Source organism: Piliocolobus tephrosceles, chromosome 18 (assembly GCF_002776525.5).
Source record: "Piliocolobus tephrosceles isolate RC106 chromosome 18, ASM277652v3, whole genome shotgun sequence".
In the NCBI taxonomy this organism is placed as follows: Eukaryota; Metazoa; Chordata; class Mammalia; order Primates; family Cercopithecidae; genus Piliocolobus; species Piliocolobus tephrosceles.
This window is the reverse complement of record NC_045451.1, coordinates 55765155-55782247: the sequence shown is the minus strand read 5'-3', so window position 1 is coordinate 55782247 and position 17093 is coordinate 55765155. Positions and strand designations below refer to the sequence as shown.

At 37.2% G+C, this 17093-nt stretch overlaps 1 protein-coding gene and 1 pseudogene across 1 annotated transcript in view; one reads left to right on the top strand and one right to left on the bottom strand.

Moving 5' to 3' along the window:
- The window catches only part of TAF4B (TATA-box binding protein associated factor 4b), a 154997-nt gene that overhangs the window by 61357 nt on the left and 76547 nt on the right, over positions 1–17093 (top strand). Inside the window, exons 8-9 of the mRNA XM_023207757.2 lie at positions 96–231; positions 1280–1385. Coding sequence (XP_023063525.1) covers positions 96–231; positions 1280–1385 — 242 coding nt within the window. The remainder of the gene's footprint in view (positions 1–95; positions 232–1279; positions 1386–17093) is intronic.
- Positions 7034–7106, bottom strand: LOC111539790 (annotated as a pseudogene).

Here is a 17093-nt window from a genome sequence, read left to right as displayed (position 1 = left end):
GCTGGGTGAACACAGACTGTTGTTTAAAACTGAAATCTTATCATTTTCTAAAGCCTTAAGTTGAACGACTATATTGATAGTTCTCATTGTTTCAGGTAGTTCAGCAGCCTTCAGGAGGCAATGAAAAACAAGTGACCACACTTTCACATTCCTCAACATTGACCATTCAGAAATGTGGACAGAAGACGATGCCAGTGAATACCATAATACCTACCAGTCAGTTTCCTCCAGGTAGATGCTGGTCCATCTTAGTCCCATCATGCTGGGTTAGAACGTAGAGGGGTTTTGTATAACTTTTTTGTTGCTATGTTAAGTGAAGAGAGGCTTGGTCTTTTAAAGTTGGCACCTATTGAAAGAAAACAAAAAGATAATGATTAGATTTCTCTCCCCTGACAGAGTCTTGCTCTGTTGCCCAGGCTGGAGTACAGTGGCACAATCTCAGCTCAGTGAACCTCCACCTCCTGCGTGTAATCAGTTATCGTGTTCTCAGCCTCCTGAGTAGCTGGGATTACATGCATGCACCACCACACCTGGCTAATTTTTGTAGTTTTAGTAGAGACTGGGTTTTACCAGGTTGGCCAAGCTGGTCTCAAACTCCTGATCTCAAGTGGTCGATGCACCAACCTTGGCCTCCCAAAGTGCTGGGATTACAGGCATGAGCCACTGCGCCCAGCTATGATTACATTTCTTTTTACATACATGTAAACTTTTTAGGGTTATATGTTGTTTTGGAATTAAAAAAAACAGCTATTCATGGTATTCTGTAATTTGATAAAACAATCTATTAGTAAATAAGGACTTATTTAACTTATAAAATTTGCTATAGAATATTTCTTCTTAAAATGTAGTTCTTTCTCTACATACGTACTTGTATGCATGTACATGCATACATATGTATGGAAGTCAATCTTAGCCAAGTCAGGTAGACTGGGAAATCCGTCTTACCAATGTCAGGTAGAGCTTTATGTATTTTTAAAATACACCAATATAAGCAATGTATTATTGACATGTTTCAGATGCCTTTTACTTCATGATATTTTTGTAATACTGCTAATTCCATAGACTATCTAAAAAGAAATGGAAAGATTCTTATTTTATACGATTATTTCTTATTCAGGGAATAAATTCATTGTCATGTTTGAATTTAAGCATAGTTCTAGGGAAACTTGGAATTTTCTTTGATTATTCTATATGTATTAAAAACTGTTGTGCTGGATTTTTCCTAATGTGACATGATTGCTTTTTTTGTATTCTATTTTTTCTTGTTTTGTTTTTATAGCTTCCATTCTGAAGCAAATTACTCTGCCTGGAAATAAAATTCTGTCGCTTCAAGCATCTCCTACTCAGAAAAATAAAATAAAGGAGAATGGAACATCATGCTTCCGGTAAGAAAATAAATAGTTAAATTTGGTTTAAGGAAGTAATATTTTTTTTAAAAAGGAGAGATGACAGAATAATACCTTAATAAAATAGATATACTGATGCCTTTTTACAAAGCTAACAGCATTTTATTGAGTATAATTTATAAACAGTAAAGTGCACAACTATTAAATGTATAGCTCAGTGAATTCTGTCAAATATATATACCTGTGTAATCATCATGCCGATCAAGATACTGAACATATTCATCACCTTTATGCACCTTTGAAATCAATTACCCTCATCCCTTGCCTCTGGCTGCTACTGTTCTTATGTCCATCACGACAGATCATTTTTGTCTATTCTTGAACTTCACATAAATGGAGTTTTACGTTATCGTGTACCCTTTTGCATTAGGCTTTTTAACTCAGCATGTTTTTTAAGATCATCTGTGTCATTTTGAATATTAGACGAAGGTTTTTTTGCATTGCCGAGAAGCATTTTATTTTATGAAATTAAATTTGTTGATCTTTTTTGCTATTGATGGACATTTGGGTGGTTTCCAGTTTTTCTGATGATAATATATAAAGCTTCACATACAGAATTTTGCGTGAACATATGCTTTTGCTATCTAGAAATATGACCGATGAGTCATTGGATAAGTGTAAACTTTGGTAAGGAAACTACCAAATTCTTTATCAAAATGACTGTCATTTTGCATTTCTGTCGATGATGAGAGTTCCAGTTGCTGTCCAACTTTGTGAGCATTTGTTAATTCTCAGTTCTTTTGATTTTTTTAAATCCATTTTAATAGGTGTATAAGTGGTTATTATTGTGGTTTTAGTTTGCATTTTTCTAATGGCTAAAGATGTTGATCATCTGTTTTTGTGCTTATTTGCTATTTATATATCTTTGGTGAAGTGTGTGTTTAAATTTTTGGCCCGTTTTTGTTTCTTGCATTGGTTTCGTATGATCAAGAGTTTTTAAGAGTTTATATATGTATAAACAAATGTTATACAAATGTTATATTTGTATAGATATTTTATATACAATATATACAATTTATATACAATAAAATATATATAGTATATATATTTTATATATACAAATATATAAAGCAAATTTTTATATACATTCCCTTTTGCATTTTTATATATATAAATATATGAAAAAATATATGCAAACATATAACATGTATATATATTTGTATAATGCATTTTATATGAATATATTAAAAATATATTTGTGTATATATACAAATATAACATTTGCATATGTAGCAATTAGGCAGTTAAAGTGGGGGAAGCAGAGAAAATAGAACATGTACACAATAGTTTTTATATAGGTAATAGATGGGAATTAAAGGATGACGATTAAGAGAAACGGCAAGCCTGAAACTGGAGATCTTCTGAAACAAAGCATAGGAGAAAATCTTTGTAACCTTGGGTTACACACATTTCTTAGATAACACATGAAAAGAGCGATCTACAAGAGGAAAAATTAATGAAAATTTAATTCAGAAAATTAAAAAAACTTTTGTTCTGTGAAAGACACTGTCAAGGAAATGAATAAACATGCCACAAGGAAAATATTTCCAAATTGTTTATCTGGCAAACACTTGGATCTTAAATATATATAATATATATGTATATCTTAAATATATATATTAATTGCATAATGTATATGTATTTCAATATAACATTTGTATAAAATTTGTACCTTAATCTTCCTTCCTCATCCCTGTGTACATTTTATTTGTAGGTCTACTTTTATATACATATGTTAAAATATTCACCTTCGGTCTTTTTTTTTGACATGTTCTGTCATCTCTTGGTTGAACTTGAATGAAGTTCATCTGCTGGTAAATTCCTCAGAAAAGGCTCATAGGTGTAGAATTCCCTAAGTCATTAGTCCCTAACGTTTTTGGCACCAGGGACTGATTTCATGGAAGTCAATTTTTCCACAGACCAGGATTGAGGGGGAGGGGATAGTTTCAAGATGAAACGATTCCACTTCAGATCATCAGGCATTAGATTCTCATAAGGAGCACACAGCCTAGATCTCTCATATGTGCAGTTGACAGTAGGGTTTGTGCTCCTATGAGAATCTAATGCTACCGCTGATCTGACAGGAGGTGGAGCTCAGGCAGTAATGCTTGCTTGTGCACCTCTCACCTCTTCCTGTGTGGTGCCAGTTTCTGGGGACCCCTGTCCTAAATTGTTGTATGTTAAAACTATTTTTCAGTGTCTTTGATACCTGAAGGACAGCGTGGCTGGCTATGAAATCAACACTTTCTGTATTGCATTCTTTTTTAAATGTTGCCTCACCATTGTCTTGTTCTTATTTGATCTTTTTGTCTGAAGAACTTCGGGATTTTTTATTTTTGAAACTCATAGTTTTGCACTAGGATATGTGGTGAATTCCTATTCGGCCCTTTCAGTGTGTAGATTCCGGTCTTTTGTAATTTTTGGAAAGCGTTCTTGGATTATAGTTTAAATATTAGTTCTTGTTCACGATTTTGTGTGTGTGTGTTTTTTCAGGGACTGTAATAGTATGCATTTTAGTCCTTTTGCCTCTCTTTCATTCCCATTACTTTGTCCCTGACCCTTTTTATACCCTTTATTTATGTCAGTTTTTCCCTTGTTTTTCCACCTTTCTTCAATGCCTCTTTTATTAGAGTTTTGTTTGTATCTGTTTGCCCTGGGAAACCTGTTTGGTCCTTTTTTGTCTTGCAGCACTCTAAATTTTCCCCTTTTGCATTTTCTCCACTTCCAAATGGTGCTTCTCCGTCTCCTTTTTGCCTTTTATTCCTTCCAAGAATCTACACATTTCAATCTGCCAATTTAAATTGCATGTAGTCATGCTTTGATTTATGGGAACACCTTTTTAGCGTTTTCTGACTTGGGATGTATTTAGTCTTATGCCCACCACTGGGTCTGCCCTGTCTCTGTTTTCTGCAGTTTTTTTTTTTTTTTTTTTTTTTTCCCCTTGTCTTTTTGCCTATAGCAAGCCTTGAGGCACGGGGTGGGGTGGGGTGGGGAGGCGGAGATGAGATTGAGAAAACGAAAAAGTTTTCATGGGATTTGTTGTTTTTTTTCCTTTATAGTTTGGAGTTTGGGTATTCTGGAAGACAGTAATCTAGGCAGTCATCATCATATTCTAGTTTAATGATGCAACATAAAGCTAAACCCATGTACCAACTATCACTGTCAGGATACATGGAATATTTTCAATACCCCAAAAAGGTTCCTTTGCACTCCTTATCACCCAGTCCCCACATTACACCTCAGATTCTGTACAACCGTTGATCTGCTTTCTGTCATTGTAGATTGGATTTGGATTTGTCCTTCTAGAGTTTTGCGTAAGTGGCATCTGTCAAAGTCAAATTAAAAATGTAGAGGTAGGCCGGGCACAGTGGCTCATGCCTGTAATCCCAGCACTTTGGAGGCTGAGGCAGGTGGATCACTTGATGTCAGGAGTTCGAGACCAGCCTGGCTAACATGGTGAAACTCTGTCTCTATTAACAATATAAAAATTAGCAGGGTATGGTGGTGCATGTCTGTAGTCTCAGATACTTGGGATGCTGACACAGGAGAATCAGTTGAACCCTGGGAGATTGCAGTGAGCTGAGATTGTGCCACTACACTCCAGCCTGGGAGACAGACCGAGACTCTTGTTTCATTTTTTTATAAAAAATGTAGAAGTGAATCTCTAAATTTAACATTTTATTTGGGAAGAAAGAATTGCAGTTCAAAGCATACACACAGACCAGATAGTCTCTGGTATGTCCGAAGAACAAAGAGAAGGCTGGAGGCTAAAAAAGAGACATGACATGAATTGCTGTTCGAGAAAATTCATTGGCACTGTTAAGGTTCTGGGAAGCTGGTCAGCTCTGATTGACATGTGAAGGTGGCAGGAAAAATAGTTCTAGGGTTGCAACAAGTTGTCTCAGCAGTAGCAGATTAAACTGGTCTCAGGTTACAACAGGCAGTTTCAGCAGCTGGACTCACAGAGAATTACATTTCTGAGCAATGTTTTGTGCCCTGCTTGCTTTTCCCCCTGGCTTCTCTACTCTGTTTTAGTTGGGTATGACATGGGTGACCCAAATCATATCATCAATTTTCACACATCATACAGTTCATATTCTTGTGTCTGGCTTCTTTTGCTAGCATAATGTGTTAGATATACAACATGTTGTATGTATCAATAGTTGCATTTTTTATTGCTGAGTAATATTATAGAGGTATATTGCTTTTGTTTGCACTGAATTTTCACTTTATCTATGGATGGATATTTGGGTTTTTTACAGTTTTTGGTAATGATAAATAAAGCTTGCTGGGAACACTTGTGTCTATATCTTTGTATAGGTATAGATTTTCTTTTCTATAAATACATAGGAACAGAATTGCTGAGTCCTATGGTAGGTATATAAGCATATGTTTAACTCTATGAGAAGCCACCACACTATTTTCCTAAATGGTTGTACCATTTTCCCATTCCCACCAACAAAGTATGAGATTTTGTTCTAGTTGCTTCACATCCTTGCTAACAGTTGATACTGCAGTTTTACTTTGTCTCTGCCCCCCCCCCCCAATTTCAGGCATTCTGGTTTGGTATGTAGTTGTAGCTCATTGTGACTTTAATTTGCATTTCCTTAGTGACTAATGATGTTGCATGTCCTCACTGCCCATTTATGCAACTTCTTTTGTGAAATATCTGTTCAAATATTTTGACTGTTTGTTTGTTTGTTTATTTGGAGACGAAGTCTCGCTCTGTTGCCCAGGCTGCCAGGCTGGAGTTCAGTGGCAGGGTCTTGGCTGACTGCAAGCTCCGCCTCCCAGGTTCACGCCATTCTACCACCTCAGCCTCCCCAGCAGCTGGAACTACAGGCACCCGCCGCCACACGTAGCTGATTTTGTTTTTGTATTTTTAGTAGAGACGGGTTTTCACCATGTTAGCCAGGATGGTCTCGATTTCCTGACCTCGTGATCCACCCTTCTCGGCCTCCCGAAGTGTTGGGATTACAGGCGTGAGCCACTGTGCCTGGCCTGTTTTTGTTTTATTTTAAGAAACAAGGTCTTACTCTGTTGCCTAGGCTGGGGTGCAGAGGTGCAATCCTAGCTCACTGCAGCCTCAGACTCCTGAGCTTAAGCGACCCATCTGCCTCAGGCTCTCAAGTAGCTAGGACTACAGGTGTACATTACCATGCCCAAGTAATTTTTTTTTTTTATTTCCATGTTTTGTAGAGACAGGGATTTCACTATGTTTCCCAGGCTGATCTTGAACTCCTGGCCTCATGAGATCCTCCCACCTCAGCCTCCCAAAGTGCTGGGATTACAGGCATGAGCCACCATGCCCAGCCTATTGCCTTTTTTATTTTTTATTTTTTATTTTTTTTAAGACGGAGTTTTCCTCTTGTTGCCCATCCCGGAGTGCAATGGCGCGATCTCGGGCTCACCGCAACCTCCACCTCCTGGGTTCAAGCAATTCTCCTGTCTCAGCCTCCCGAGTAGCTAGGATTACAGGCATGTGCAGCTAATTTTGTATTTTTAGTAGAGACAACGGGGTTTCTCCATGTTGGTCAGGCTGGTCTCGAACTCCTGACCTCAGGTGATCTGCCTGCCTCGGCCTCAGGTGATCTACCGTTCCCAGCCTATTTTTTTTTTTTTTAAGACACAGTGCTCTACATGTTCAGAGAAACTTCTCTAGTAAAGAACTATAGAAATGATCCCTGAAAGTGTAGTCTTCCTATTGCCTGTTTTTAAACTGAGTGTTTTTGTCGTGAGCTTTTTCTGCATCTATTTAAGGTGGTCATTGATTTTTCTTATTATTCTAGGATTGTGAATTACACTGATTTTTAAATTTTTGAATGTTCTTGCATTCCTGGGGTATTGGCCTTTTTATTTATTGCTGCATTGATTAATGTTTTGTAAGGGTTTTGTGTTGATATTCATGAAGGATTTGGTCTATAGTTTTTTGTTCTTACAGTGTGTTTGCCAGGATATGGTATCTGTGATTATATTGGCTTAAAAAAAATGAGTAATAAAGTCCTTCCCCCTCCTTTGTTTTGAGCTTTTGTGTAGAATTGACATGATTTCTTCCTTAAATGTATGAATGAATTTACCATTGAAACTAGATAGGTCTGTTGTTTTCTTTGGGAGAATGTTTTTCGACAAAGTCATTTTCATTGATAGATAGAGAGGTATTTAGATTTTCTATTTCATCTTAATGCCCGTTTCATGAAGTTGTATTTTTTTTAAGTTTTTGTACATTTCATCTTGATTTTCAGATTTATCAGCAAGAAATTGTTCTTAATACTTTTCTTTGGAATGTGTATAGATGCTTTAATGGTAGTATAGTGTATGCATTTTTCAAGGATTTTATTTTTGTAGTTGACTTTTTCAGGCATGAAATTGTAGTTTTATTTCTTTATACTTTTAATGTCTATAAAATATGTAGTCTCCCTCTTTTCATTAGTAGGCTTTTATCATTTTTGTTAATTTTTTTGTTGTTGAGACAGAGTCTCACTCTGTTGCCCAGATTAGAGTGCAGTAGCACAATCATGGCTACTGTCACCTCAAACTCCTGGGCTCAAGCCATCTTCCTGGCTCAGCCACATGAGCAGCTGGGACTACAGGTGCGCATCACCATGCCCGGCTAATTTTTTTTAATTTTTATTTTTTTGTGATGATGAGGTTTCGCTATGTTGCCCATGCTGGTCTTGAACTCTTGGGCCCAAGCAGTCCTCCCGCCTTGGCCTCCCAAAGTGCTGGGGTTATAGGCATGAGTCACCATGCCTGGCTTGTTTTCTAATGTAAGCATTTATTATTATTATTAATGTAAGCATTTAAAATTATACATTTCCTCATTTGAGCTGAGGCTACAAGATAAAAAAACAACAACAAAAAATCCTATCAATTTCTCCCTAAATACTGATTTAGCACCCAACTGATAATAGGATTTTTTTTTTTTTTTGGCTTTCCATTCATGTCAAGATAGTTTTCTTTTTTTAATTTACTGGTACAAATATTTGGTGCTTTTCTGGAATATTTTGTTTGTTTTCTAATGTAGTTTTGTGATCAGAGAACATATTCTTGAACATATAATTTCAATTTTATTAAATTTATTGAGACTCCTCAGTGTGTCAATTTTGATTAATATCTCATGAGCACTTGGGAGAAAATATATATTATTCAGTTTGGGGAAGTAGTTTTTTGTTGTCTACATCGGTTTGGTGAAGGTGGGTGACAGTGTTCACATCTTCTATATCCTGGGCTTTTATTTTTTGGTTTTAGTTTTCAGACTGTTTCCATCACTTATTTAGAGTGGGTATTAAAATCTCCAATTCTGATTTTTTTTTTCTTTGCTTGTTTTTCCTTTAGTTCTGTCGATTTTTATATTATGTATTTGAAGCTCTGTTATCGGGACATCTCAAGCCACTAGTCATGTGGCTGCATAGACTAGGGAGTGCTTTTAGACCAAAAGACATAATAAACTCACAAATTTTACCCATTATTGTACCCATCATCCAAGGTTGACTGACCTCTGTTTTCTGCCTGCTTTCATTAAGTCTCCAAATGATTGTCTTTTAAAAACTGTTGTTTTGTAATTGTTATTGATCAAGCTATTGTGGTATTACCAGAATCCATGACCATTATTTCTTTTTTAATGGATTATTGTCCTATGGTATAATTATCTATTTTTGCCTCTATGTTCTTGAACAATTAATTGTAGCTATTTTATTGTGTGCATGTGTGGTTTTCTTTGGTTGTTGTGGTTTTTCTGTTTTTCGCTTTTTTTTTTTTTTTTTTGAGACAGTCTTGCTCTGTTGCCCAGGCTGAAGTACAGTGGCACAATCATAGCTCACTGCAGCCTTGAACTCCTAGGCTCCAGTGATGCTCCTGCCTCAGCCTCCTAAGTAGCTGGGACTATAGGCACATGCCACCATGCCTAGCTAACTTTTTTTTTTTTTTAGTTTTCGTAGAGGTGGGGTCTTGCTATGTCTCCCAGGCCGGTCTTGAACTCCAGGTCTTGAGTGATCCTCCTGACTCAGCCTTCCAAAGCGCTGGGATTATAGACGTGAGCCGCCACACCCTGCCACTTGTGGTTATTTTAAAGTCAAATGCTTAATATTTCCAATGTTTGGGTTACCTGTGACTCTGTTTCTGTTATCTGCCTTTTTAATCCTGTTTCTTTGCTGCACTTGGTAATATTTAATTAAGTGTCAGATCTGTATGAAAAAAATTGGCAAATGCCTCACTTATTTGTAGGATCATGGTCCATTCATCCCTCAAGTTCTGGAAGCCTTGGACCTCAACTTCCTGTCTCTCTCTCCTCATGAGATTGCCTAATGCTCTGTTGGCTTTTCTGCCTCTTAGCAGCTGCTGTCTCTGTGGCTTCTTAGTGTCTTGTTCCACATCAAGAATCAGCATGTGTCCAGAGGAAAAACAACATGGAGAAAATTGGGGTTACTTCAGTGAGGTTGTCTTCTCTCAGGGCTGTCGTCCCTCAAGACCTGGCTCCCTTGGCAGCTCTCTGATGCCTTCAAATAAACTTAAAATTGTTCTGGCTTTATTAGTTTCTTGTCCTCAAAACAATTGTCTGATATGAGTAATGGTCTGTAACAGAAGCAGAAGTCCTTTTGTAATTCTTTATACTTTTTTATGTTACAAATATCTACTAGAGTTAGTGTTTTGCAATTTACTTTCTTTTACAGTATATTTTGATGAGCAGAAATTCTTAATTTTAAAGTTGTTGAATTTGGCAGTTTCTTTTATGGTTAATACTTATGCCTTATTTAAGAGATCCTTCTGGAGATCACAAAGATAGTCTCCTATATTGTCTTCTAAAAGGTTTGAAGTTTCATATTAATTTTTTTTTTTTTTTTTTTTTGAGAAATGATCTCTGTCACCTAGGCTGGAGTACATTGAGCGGCACTATCATGCCTCACTGCAACCTCAAATTCCTGGGCTCAAACAAGCCTCCAGAGTAGCTAAGACAACAGGTACACGCCACAACAATCGGCTAGTTTTTAAATTTTTTTTGTAGAGATGGGGATCTTGCTTTGTTGTCCAGGCTGGTCTCGAACTGGTGGCCTCAAGTGATCCCCCTGCCTCATCCTCCCAGAGTGCTGGGATTACAGGTGTGAACCATCATGCTCAGCCTATTTGAATATCTTTTTGTCTTCAAGAGTTAAAATTTAGTTTTTGTTTTTTCCTATGGTTTGGAGGTTTAGGGATCCTAATACACTTTTCCCCATGTAGGAAACCACTCGTTCCAGCAGCATTATTGAACAATTTGTCCTTCCTTAGTGATCTGTAATGTCTCCTATGTCATATACATATGGGTCTTCTCTTTTTTTTTTATCTTTCTTTTTTGTAAATGCTTCTAATCAATAGTTATTTTTTATCTCTATTTCATTTTATTGGCTAATTTTAAAATTTCCGATAGCATACAGTTAGTTTACTATAATTTCAAAAGAAGTTTTATATTTGGTAATGCATATTTTCTACCTACTTCTCCTTCTCTTTTATTTCCTTTTCTTCTTCCACTTTCATACTCCCTTCCCCCTCTCTTGATTTCCTTGGCTCTACTTGAGCTTTTGCTATTCCCTATACATTTAAAAATCAACTTTTAAAATTCCACCAGTAATCTGTTAGAATTTGAATTGGCATGGCCTGAGTCCATAGGCCCACTGTCTTCCAGCTGATTTATTATAATTTGGATCCTTCTATGAACATGATTTATATCTTCATTATATATACCCTTTTAAATATCTTTCAATAAAGTAGTATAATTTTATTTATAGAGATTCTGCACGATTTGTTGCATTTATCTGTTAGGTTTATTCCTAGATACCTTATCTTTTTTGTTGGTATTATATTTTTGGTAACTGCCTTTTCTTTTATTAGCATAGAGAAATTCAGGACTTAAAAATTCATATACCAATAGCTTTGTTACTATTTCTAATAATTTCTAGATGATTTTAGATTATTTATATAGACAGTGTCAAGATTGAGATTAGAATTATAGGTTGACTGTTTTGTCTTTTTGCTTTGAAGATGTTATTCCATTGTTTTTGGGTGTTCATATAAAATATATGTTCACATTTAAAGATAAACATGCAAGGAAGTATCCTTGAGTCAAGCTACAGGGAAACATTAATACATTTAGAATTCCAGTGACTTCAAACATAGGATGATGAAATAGTAAGTGTTAAAAACTAGTATAAAGTTTTTTTTTTTTTTTTTGAGGCGGAGTCTTGTTCAGTCGCCCAGGCTGGAGTGCTGCCGCAGGATCTCGGCTCACTGCAAGCTCCGCCTCCCGGGTTCTCGCCATTCTCCTGCCTCAGCCTCCCGAGTAGCCAGGACTACAGGCGCCCGCCACTACGCCCGGCTAGTTTTTTGTATTTTTAGTAGAGACGGGTTTTCACCGTGTTAGCCAGGATGGTCTCGATCTCCTGACCTCATGATCCGCCCGTCTTGGCCTCCAAAAGTGCTGGGATTACAGGCGTGAGCCACCACGCCCGGCCTAGTATAAAGTATTTAAAAATAAAATACGGAATCTCAAAAAAGCGCAAGAAGCAATTTATTTTAAAAAATAACTGCAAATACTTGAAAAAGAACCAAATAAGACTTTTAGAAGTAAAAAACGTAGTCAGTAAATCTAAAACTTTGTTGTACAGGTAAATCAGATTAAACCTGAGGGTCTAAACTGAGTTTGCTTTCTTCCAGAGGATTTGTGACTGTTTCTAGTAGACCCAAGGATTACTATTGACTTGGAACCACTTTGGTCTTGTTCCAAGGAACTTGACTTACCCAGGAGCCTCAGATACAGTTTTCCCGCTGTAATCAAGAACTAGTGCTAGCCACAGTCATTTGCCCTTGAGGCAATTCTGCCTTTAGGCTATGCTCATTGCTTACTTTTTTTTTTTTTTTTTTTGAGACGGAGTCTTACTCTGTCGTCCAGGCTGGAGTGCAGTGGCGTGATCTCGGCTCACTGCAAGCCCCGCCTCCTGGGTTCACGCCATTCTCCTGCCTCAGCCTCCCAAGTAGCCGGGACTACAGGCACCTGCCACCACGCCCGGCTAATTTTTTGTATTTTTAGTAGAGAAGGGGTTTCACCGTGTTGGCAAGGATGGTTTCGATCTCCTGACCTCATGATCTGCCCGCCTCAGCCTGCCAAAGTGCTGGGATTACAGGCGTGAGACACCGCGCCCAGCCTCATTGCTTATTTATGCTGACACCTTTTTTTGACAGGTCCTGTGAACCAAACAATGGAATGAAAATGTCTTATGCTGTGTAATTGCTCCTCAGTAAATCTAGTCCACTTACTGCCTGAAGCAAAAATGTCACTATTAGTATTTTCTTTGGGAAATTTCTGACTTGTTACTTTCGCTTATTTATCTGTTGACTACTTATTGCTTTCCAGACTTATGTACATATGCTGTACATATTAATTCTGTGTAGTAGTTCTTTGATGTATATATTGTAAGTATTTTTCTCCTAGTTTTTTGTTTAACTTGGAAATTTGTGTTTAGTGTTTCATATATGGAAATTTTAAATTACAGTATAAAGTTTAGCAGTCTCTTTATGGCTTTTGAGTTCTAATGTATCCTTTCGTATTATGAGCCCAGAATGATGTGCTTCTGTATCTTCTTCTAAGATATCTGTATGCACTTACCTCAAATATAGATATTTACCTTTACATCTTCAATAATTCTTGATTTTGTTTTTGTAAATGTGTGAGACACAGATTAAATTTTCCTCAAATGAATTGTCTCAGCAGTAGTAAAGAGTTCATCATCTTTACCTTTCTTATTTGTAATGCCACCTTTATCTTATAGTAAATTCTCATTTATAAAAGGGAAAATTTCATTTTAGTGATACGTTTTTGTTTTATTTTATTTTATTTTATTTTTTGAGAAATTTTTTGAGGTACAGTTTCAATTCCGTTTTATTTTTTGAGATACAGTTTCACTCTGTTGCCGAGGCTGTGGCACGATCTTGGCTCACCACAACCTGCACCTGCCGGATTCAAGGAATTCTCGTGCCTCAGCTTCTTGAGTAGCTGGAACTACAGGTGTGCGCCACCACGCCCGGCTTATTTTTGTATTTTTAGTAGAGACAGGGTTTTGCCATATTGACCAGGCCGGTCTCAAACTCCCGACCTCAGGTGATCCACCTGCCTCGGCCTCCCAAATATTTGTTTTATTTTGATGTTACTATTTTGGTGTTTTCGATTGTTATAACATCTTTATTTATTTTTCTAGCCCATAGTTAAAATAAGTCCTTTTTGTGTATTCCTTTTTATCGAAGATATTTTAATTTTGCTCGTTACTTTTCTCTTGTGCATGAATTTTAGAATCAGCATGGCAGTTCCATGAAGTTTGTATCGAATTGTGTGATTAGGTTAATTTGGGTGGTGGGGTCGAGAATTGGCTTAAACATTTTTCTTTTTATGATACAGAAGATTACCATCTGAAATTTTTTTTAAATTTAATATTTGTTAGAATTTGGTAAGGTTGTAGGTAACAGAAAAACTGAAAAGCCATTGCATAAGCAAGTTATCTTTCATATTCAGAAAAACTGAATTGCAAGGATCACAGTCTGTGGTGTTGGGGATCCGTGCTCCTTGTTTACCTCCTTTCTGTTCTTCAGACACGCTAGTCATGGTCCCACTGTACAGTTTTATTTATTTCTTATTTTCTTTAATGTTTTTAATGTTTAATTTTTGGGGGTACATAGGTGTATATTAATGGGGTACATGAGATTTTGATAAATCCCATTGTACAGTTTTCTATGTGGTATGCACTGAAAGCTGTCCCTCGGTCTTCATATGACATGGTCTTTCATATTTCAAATCTGCCTCCTTAGAGAGGTAAATTTTGCTTGGCCAACCAGTATAAAGTAGCTTCCAGTCATACCTGCTGTCTTGAGGTACTTATCTAAAATTATTTTGTTCATTCATTTGTTTACCCTTTGCCTCCGTGTATTTCCCACTTCTTAATTGTCTATGAAAGCTTACAATAATGATTGTTTACCACAGTATACCCAGTGTTTGGAACAATGCCTCTTTCATAATAATCACTCAAATATTTGTTGAAATGGTGAATTTTGAAAAAGGAGTATTTATAATCTGAGCTATTTCTTAGATATTTTTGTACAAAGATGCACTTTTCATTTTTGTACAGTACTTTCTAGTAATTCACAATCATACATGGCTTTATATATATCTTTTCATAGTGTTTTTTTAAATTTAATTTTGCTTCCATGGATACTTACTATCACTTCAGTTATTTACTTATTGTTTTTGAGACGGAGTCTCACTCTTTCTCCCAGGCTGGAGTGCAGTGGCGTGATCTCGGCTCACTGCAAGCTCCGCGTCCTGGTTCAGGCCATTTTCCTGCCTCAGCCTCCTAAATATCTGGGACTACAGGCACCCGTCACCAAGCCCGGCTAGTTTTTTATATATTTTTTTAGTAGAGACGGAGTTTCAGTGTTAACCAGGATGGTCTCGATCTCCTGACCTCGTGATCCACCTGCCTCAGCCTCCCAAAGTGCTGGGATTACAGGCGTGAGCCACTGTGCCCGTCCCTACTTCAGTTACTTTTTAAATGAAAGTGATAATAGACCCTTGATGTTGGCTCTTTTGTTAAATAAGAAGAAATAGTAGTGAATAGTATTAGCTCTTTTCTTGACCAAACTGTATGATATTTAATAATATAGAATGATATTTTCATAGTTTTTCAAAACTATTTTGTTAACTTATACTTTTTGGGGGGATTCATTTGTGACTTCTTCTGCTAAGAAGATTCTGTTTTCTATTCTGTCAGTATAGCTGGGGCGAATATGGGAAGCTGTATTGTGCTTAAACACCAGAGGGTGCCAGAGATTCATGTAGTTTCCATCATACTTCAGAATCAGAAGTGGCAAACAGGATAGTACCTCTGCATGTTTGCATAACTGTATTTCAACTGAAGATGTGATGATAATAAGGAATTAATATCAATATTTTATGTGATAATTTATTTTAAGTCCTTATATTTTAGAGATACATAATAAAATACTTACGGATAATATATATATATTATATCTGGTAGTGAAGGTGTTCTAACAACTAGGGGCTTTAGTGTGATTTTTACTACTTTAGAAAGACACTCTTGGAAAATAATATAGGACCAGATTATGTGCTATTTGCATAGATGATATTACTCTACCAATTTTAATGTCCATTTTTTCCCTACTACAGGAATTAGATTCTCTAGTGTATATTAACTTATTTTAACTTTCATCATATATAATTCATTGTTTCATGTGTTACGAGTCTGTTTGTCCTTGTGTGTGCTCACGCCTGTAATCCCAGCACTTTGGGAGGCTGAGGTGGGAAGATCACCTGAGGTCAGGAGTTCGAGACCAGCCTGACCAACATGGCGAAACCCCATGTCTACTAAAATTACAAAAATGAGCCAGGTGTGGTGGTGCACCTGTGATCCCAGCTACTTGGGAGGCTGAGGCAGGGAGAACTCGGGTGGCAGAGGTTGCAGTGAGCCGAGATGGAGCCATTGCACTCCAGCCAAAAACAAAACAAACAAACAAAAAACCCCAAAATTAGCTGGGCATAGTGGTGCATGCCTGTAATGCCACCTACTTGGGAGGCTGAGGCAGGAGAATCACCTGAGCTCTGGGAGTGAAGGCTGCAGAAAGCTGAGATTGCACCACTGGACTCCATCCTGGGTGTCTTAATAAAAAAGAGAGAGAGAAAAAAAGAAATGAGGTTGTTGAACAAAACTTACATCTATTACCATGAGTTTGACAGCTTTCCAGTAGTTATATTTTCTGATCTGATTGGTCGAGATACATGTAATTTTGGATTATGTGTTAGAATCTCAATTTGGAAGAACTGTATAACTCAGTGAACCAGTATTTTCCATATTACCAATGAATGATGTTGTACAGCCATGCCTGAGTAATAGATCCCATTCAAAATGCAGGAGGACCAGTGGATTTTTAAAAGATTTGTAAAAATAGAAGGTAGTACCACTATTGTTCTATTTTTAAATTTTGGTATGTTAATTTTCATTAAAGTATGTTATTTATGGTAATACATATTTGTTATTATTATTTTTTTTTGAGACAGAGTCTTGCTTTGTTGCCCAGGCTGGAGTGCAGTGGCACCATCTCGGCTCACTGCAAGCTCCGCCTCCTGGTTTCACGCCATTCTCCTGCCTCAGCCTCCGAGTAGCTGGGACTACAGGCACGCACCACCACGCCCGGCTAATTTTTGGTATTTTTAGTAGAGACGGGGTTTCACCGTGTTAGCCAGGATGGTCTCGATCTCCTGACCTCGTGATCCGCCCGCCTGGGCCTCCCAAAGTGCTGGGATTACAGGTGTGAGCCACCGCGCCCGGCATATTTGTTATTTTTTGATGAATAAATCATACCAATTTTTAGTTTCTGATGCAGTTTTAGTTTCTAATACAGTTTTCATACAAAATTACATGAGAGGGTCATTTTCACTCCCATTTTACAGATAAGGGGCTCGATGAATAGAGGTGGGAAGAAACTTGTCCATGGTCATCCTATTAGTAATTTTTATTTATTTATATATTTTTTGAAATCAAGTCTCACTCTGTAGCCCAGGCTGGAGTGCAGTGGCATGATCTCAGTTCACTGCAACCTCTGCCTCCCGGGTTCAAGCAATTCTCCTGCCTCAGCCTCCCAAGTAGCTGGGAC